At 39.5% G+C, this 6705-nt stretch overlaps 1 protein-coding gene across 1 annotated transcript; it reads right to left on the bottom strand.

Moving 5' to 3' along the window:
- Positions 1 to 1082: 1082 nt before the first annotated feature.
- On the bottom strand, positions 1083 to 1645 carry LOC143039128 (pro-resilin-like). Its single transcript, XM_076208985.1, has 2 exons — positions 1634 to 1645; positions 1083 to 1412 (listed from the first exon to the last, which is right to left on the bottom strand). Exons 1-2 carry the CDS (start codon positions 1643 to 1645, stop codon positions 1083 to 1085), a joined length of 342 nt encoding a protein of 113 aa, XP_076065100.1.
- Between the last annotated feature and the right edge of the window lie 5060 nt (positions 1646 to 6705).

The following is a 6705-nucleotide window of genomic DNA, read 5'->3' as shown; positions in this document are numbered from 1 at the left end:
CTTCCCTTCCTTGCTCAACAGACATTTCCCTCTTGCTCAACGCCTTTTTCACCCCATCCATCCATCTCATCCTCGGTCGTTCCCTCAAGTTCACTCCATTCATATCTGCTTTCCACACCTCTTTTATTAATCTTTCATTACTTATTCTTTCCATGTATCCTAACCATCCCAATTTTCTTTCATTAGTCCAATCTGCCACCTTCTGTTCCACTCCAGTTCTCCTCCTCATCTCCTCGATTCTCACTCAATCCAACCTATTAACCCCTACCGTACTTCTCAAACATTTCATCGCAAATACATTTAGAACTTTCTTCTCTATCTCCCTTAAACTCCAAGTCTCTGCTTCATACAATGCGTTGGCATAATCACCCCTTCATACAACCTCCTCTTTATTCCATTCCCTAATAACACTTTTTAATCCCCAAGGTATTTACTTGCTTCTCTCAATCAACAATTTGCCATCACCTCTACTTCTCCCTTTCCAGCCACACGTGACCGCAAATACCTAAAAATATCCTGTTTCTCCAGCCTCTCTCCTTTTAGAATTACTTTTAACTGTCGCCCTCTACCCTTGTACATCTCATCACTTTGCTTTCACCTACATTTACTTTCAACTTTCCCCTACCGCATAGCTTCCCAATTTCGGTCCTTCCTCTAATCCTGCCACAAACGCAGTGTCGTCAGCAAACAACAACTGGCTCACCTCCACCTTTCTCCATAATAGACACTAACACACACACACACACACACACACACACACACACACACACACACACACACACACACACACACACATACACACACACACACACACACATATATATATATATATATATGTATATATATATATATATATACATGCCTTTACGGTTGTTAAAGTCAAGGATATTCTTGAAAAGATACACTTTGTCAGAAAATATGGAAGGACTTATGTCGCTTCATTCAAAACCTATATTCTTTCGAGTTACTTTGTCAACGATTTGGAAAATATTAAGAAAAATATTAATGTTTCATGATTATGATGGTGTATATTTGTCAGAAAAGATGTTCAAGAAGAAAAAATTGAGGCGCTAAACAAGTGATCAGGGTGGTGAGTAGAAGGACACGGGTAGGTGGTATGGCGAGGATGGAGAGTAGACGGGATTAGAGGCCTCTCCCTCGTAGTTGACATCGGCCACGTAACCGTTGGCGTCGTCGGCGTCGAAGGTGACGATCTCAGTTCGACCATCGGGAAGAGTGACGCGATAGGAACCCGAGGTGAGGACGCCGTCACTCTTCTGTTCGTGGGCGTAGTCGTTGCCGGAGTACACATCTTTGACGGCGTATGCAAACTCGAAGGGCATTGGTGAATATCCTCCTGAGGGATGGCTGGTAGTGGATGCTACACACACCAACATCGTGAGTAGTACGACCTGAAAAAATAGAACATATCTTAATCAGTCAATGGTTATCTTACATACTGTACCTATCATGATGCCGCCATGTGATTCGTTTGGCAGGAACACCCTTCCTCTCTTACTACAAAAGATAGAACCAGCTCTTTTGCATCTAGGGAGATGTAAAAACACTATGATCTAAGTACATTCGTATTACGTCAATGAGTGGAGAGAAACTTGGAGCCGTGTACACTCACTTTCAAAGACATGTTGCAGGCGAAAAGGACGACTCGAGTATGCGAATCAAAAGTAAAGGCGTACTTATATAATGCACAGAAAACACAGCCTGAAAGGGATTGGAAGCCAATTGCCAATGAGCTTGTCCACTTTCACGACTGAGTTTCCAAATTTACTTCTTTTCTTCCTTTTTCCGCTTTGTCACTCTCTCTCCATATTTGATTTTTTTTTACACTCGACTTAATTTTAGAGTGTAGGTGTTCTCTCTTATATTTTTCCAAAAACACCCATACACATTTATTGTATGGAAGTTGGAGAAAGTGAGGAGTCAAGGAATACCACAAGAACAAAAGGAAGATAGAGCAAACCAGTTATGCTGCTGAAACTAATTGTGAAGAAATGGACACTGAAGTGACGTTACCTCAGCTGAGTAAAACATCTGAAAAATGACACGATAAATTACGTATTGTTTTTTGTTACACCTGTGAGAGGACAAAGTTTCTTAAAAAAAAAAAAAAAGTCTTTAGTGTTAGGCATAATGTAATATTTAAATTTCTTGTTTGGAGGTAGCCTTGAGAGGGTCAAAATAGCTTCTTAACCTTTTATGGGCCAGAGAATCCTTCGAGATGAATAGAATGACTTGGGCGTTCGTCAGTACAAAATGTTTCGACTGGAGCACTGGACTCTTCAAGGTGTGTAAAAAGCGTTTCTTATCAGCATCATGCAAACTAGTTAATGTTTTTCACATATGTAACCACATAAGAAAACATGCACACATTTCCATGATTCACACCTACCTCACGTGTTCAGGCACGAGAAAAGCCTCTTATCATACAGTGAGTTCATGGTGGACACATGATCAAGGCAGATGCCTAATATTACTTAACACCTAACACAACCATACACCTTTATTAACAAAGTGTAATTTGCACCCAGAGTCTAGACAATGATATAGTGTATACAAATATGATATGGATAGAAGCCTGGCACCTATATAGTTACATATACTAGCTCAACACTTTGACCTGAGACGCCAAAGCTGGGCCGAGCACAGGCAGTTTCACAGAGTGCTGACAATCAGTCACTCCCTTAACTATACTCTCTTGGTTAATAGAAACAGATATACATTCCGAGAGTTTGATTCTGGGTTATCCTACCGACGAGGATACAACATATATCCTTGAGGAATTCGATAATTATAATAAAATAGACATACTTTTACAGGTATTAGTTGTAGTATTTCAGATATTCAAGGTGTATCTAGTGTATGAAACTATGAAGAATAGACAGGGGAACTAAAGATGTTTAGAAATGAAGAAAAGTGTGAGGTGAACCAGTTGTTTGAGGAGGGATTAAGGGAATTAGTGGCTGATACATTAATCAGGTCAGAATGATGTTCAGGGACAAAAAAAAAAAATACTTCATGAGTTTCTTTCTTCATGTGAAATAATAGAATGAATATATGACAATGGAAAGGTGAGGGAAGGGAAACATGGGTCTTTGAATGTGCCTCTAATAGGATTGTAGAACTTAATTCACCCGGTATCGACTTAATGTCTTGAGAAAGATATAAGTCATAACAAGTTAAATGAAGTATTACAATCCTAGTAAAGGCAATTTAAAAGTCCCGTCTTTTCCTTCCCTGGCCTCCCCATACTTGTCTATATAAATTCTAAATATATGACAATTTGTGTCATGACCATTAACCTTATATTTTCATTTATAAAGTGAACATATGAATATGTATATATCAAAGATAGCACACATAATGTGCATACGTGTAGTGATGCAAATACCTATAAGTAAATATATATGAAGTAGACTGTCAAGGAATTTAAGACATACTAAACTGATCATGTTCTTTAAATCTGATACTCGCACTCAAAGAGAACATCGCCTGTCTAGTAGTTGTGTTCCCTGTGGTGTACCTGTACCCCACAAGCATACCCCATAGTTATGCGGTTGGGACTTGGATGGTACTAGGACCTGACGCTGGTATTGACAATGGTCAGAAAGGCCAGAAAGGGTCACTGTGTTAGATCAAGTTAGGTTATGGCATCGGGTCAGTCCCTCGTATATATACTGTCTGCCGCAAGCGGACAAGCCAGTTAGTTCTTCTCTGTACTCAAATTGTTACGCGTCATTTCGCGGTCGGTCCCCCACTTTGGGAACCACGCCACGTCTACACCTGACACACGTACCTTCACTAGAATAAATTATGCAAACGAAACTGCTAATCACTCTCTCCCTATGTCACCTAGCACAGGTAACAGTCATATGTTACATGCCTACCCACGGTATTTTCTGCTCAAATCTCGGTAGTTTGCGCAGTCTCCTACGGTTAATGTGTTTATACCTACAGAAGTGTTAATTTCCTTTATGTTATGTGTGATGATTGTCATACTTCTATCAAAATATGTGCTAGTGGCTGTCATGACATTTCTATTCTCTTTCTGTCCATTCTTTATATTTCCGTAAAGATAAGAAGCCTCTCGACAACCATTGCAATAATTAAATATAAAGGATGATTAATAAATTCTTAAGTACGTGAAATGTTGATACAATTCCATGAAAATATTTTACAAAATATAATAAAGTTGATGCAAAGAGGTAAATACCAGACCATCACCAAACTCCCACATAGTGATTTTTTTTTTTTTTTTTTTTTTTTTTTTAGCCCGATATTGGGTCGCCTACCCGCCTGGCCAGGGCTCTTGGAAACCAAGGCGCATAACTCGTAACTCGTAGCGGGTCCCATGAATCAAACTCAAAACCACCTACTAATGAGGTCAACACGGTATCCACTGGTAATGAAACCCAAACCAGTTTAGCACTTAGATTCATAACGATCATAAAACGAGTTCTTTTCTCCGATTCCCAGCAGTGAATGTCTATTACTTGCTCCAACAGTCCCCAAAGCGCATATGATAGTACCGTTCCTTGTGTTGTGTATTATGTCTGCATATTTACATGTGCGTACTTACGTATTGCTCATTTGGGAATTGTATGTTTTCCCCATTAATTGTATTATTAATTTATCATAATACACTCATCATAGCTTATCACGCCAGACAGACAGCCATTCAAGTGTTCTTTGGTTAATTTTGACCAGGTCAATGTTGTCTAAATTGGTTGAAAGCGGGCACGAGCTTAGGACATGGTCAATGTTCTGTTCAGTTTCTCCGCACTCGCAGGATGGGTCGGTTTGAGGCCCCATTTAACCAGATTGTCATCAGTTCTGGCGACTCTGGATCTTGCTCCATTTAGTGTGGACCATTCGCGTCTTGGTAGCAGTGCCCCATCTGAGAGCTCTTCACTGGGTCCTTGCACTGTACTGTTAGGGAGACTTGTGCTGTCAGACTCCTTCCACTGTTGTATTCTGTAATTGTTTGGCAACATACCAGGTGGTATCTCCTCCACGGTGGCAAAGCTCTTTCGCGACTTGAGTCTACTTGGGGGAGGCACATGTGAGTGTAGTGGGTGCCTTTATGTCCAATGTATTATCAAATGTGAGAACCAAGCGTTCATCCCAAGCGTATTTCTGTGATTTTTTCCGCCAAGTCTGAGTTTGGTGGCGTGGCTTTAGCAGTCTGGTATTAATCGTCAACGTGTAAATACTCTCTTATATTTTTCTAGTGTAATACATACTACAATTATCTGTGGTTCTTTTGTTGTCACCCATGACACGCATATGGTAAAGGTGACAGCTTCGGCCGCAGGTACTCAGCGCCTCCTTTCGTAGGCTTCTCACCACCATTAAATGGGGCAACAGATAAAGAAGCAATCGTCTTTTAAGAACAATCAGTCCTCTTCCTGTGCACTTTATTAGATCATCCGTTTTGTAAATACTATATCAGTTTAACTACCTCTCAGACAAGAACAGAGCATTCTTCATAATAGTCACAAACACACACACATGCACACATACACACACACACACACACACACACACACACACACACACACACACACACACACACACACACACACACACACACACACACACACATACACACACATACACACACACACACACACACACACACACACACACACACACACACACACACACACACACACACACACACACACACACACACACACACACACACACACACACACACACACACACACACACTCAATGGTTCCCAGTGAACACAATAACATCTTTTCAACCACAATTCACTTTTAGTTCCATGCCATCACAGTCGAGACTGACGAGAAGCTCGAATGAAGCATATTATGTGGAAATTGAAACGTGGTCGGACCGAGGACTCGAGCTCAGCTCGGACGGGATAAAGTGTCAATGACTTAGCCCATCTCTTTATAGCGCAATGGGCTAAGTCACTTACACTTTGTCACGTCCGAGCTGAGTTCGAGTCCTCTGACCGACCACGTTTCAATTTCCACATATGTGCTTCCTTCGAGCTTCTCGTCAGTCTCGACAGCGATGGCATGGAATTAAAAGTGAATTGTGGTTGAATACATATATATATATATATATATATATATATATACTGTTTTTATGTGTAAATATATATATATATATATATATATATATATATATATATATTATGTGTGTGTGTGTGTGTGTGTGTGTGTGTATATGTATATATATGTTTATATAGAAATATATATATCTATATATATATATATATATATAGATATATATATATATATATACATACCTTTATTGTTGCTAAAGTCAAGGATATTCTAGAAAAGATATAAACTCTAAACAACATGAATTAACGAGACTAGTTTATTGTATACCAATTGTGTATTATAACAAAGCCTGAGAACATCATGTCTCACAAGCAAAGGGGAATAACGGAACAGAGACACAGCTAACAAATGTGTGCACTTGAAAGTGCTGAAACAGTCCCTTGTGTGTATTATATCAATGCTCTTCCTTTTTACCGATTTGGGTAACTCAACCGAACTCATTTCATATCAGTATTTTTATAAGTTTTCATTAAAACAGAATGTTGGCAAAATAAAGTTGATCAACTTATTTTCTTGTCCCAAAATTTAGTTTTAAGCTGAGTAGAGAAAGCCCCATAACATGTGGATCCTTATGACTTTCAATGTG

Source organism: Oratosquilla oratoria, chromosome 25 (genome assembly GCF_046742065.1).
Source record: "Oratosquilla oratoria isolate Oo_2021 chromosome 25, ASM4674206v1, whole genome shotgun sequence".
NCBI classification, from domain to species: domain Eukaryota; kingdom Metazoa; phylum Arthropoda; class Malacostraca; order Stomatopoda; family Squillidae; genus Oratosquilla; species Oratosquilla oratoria.
Note: the sequence above shows the minus strand (reverse complement) of the source record. Positions and strands in the feature narration are given on the sequence as shown.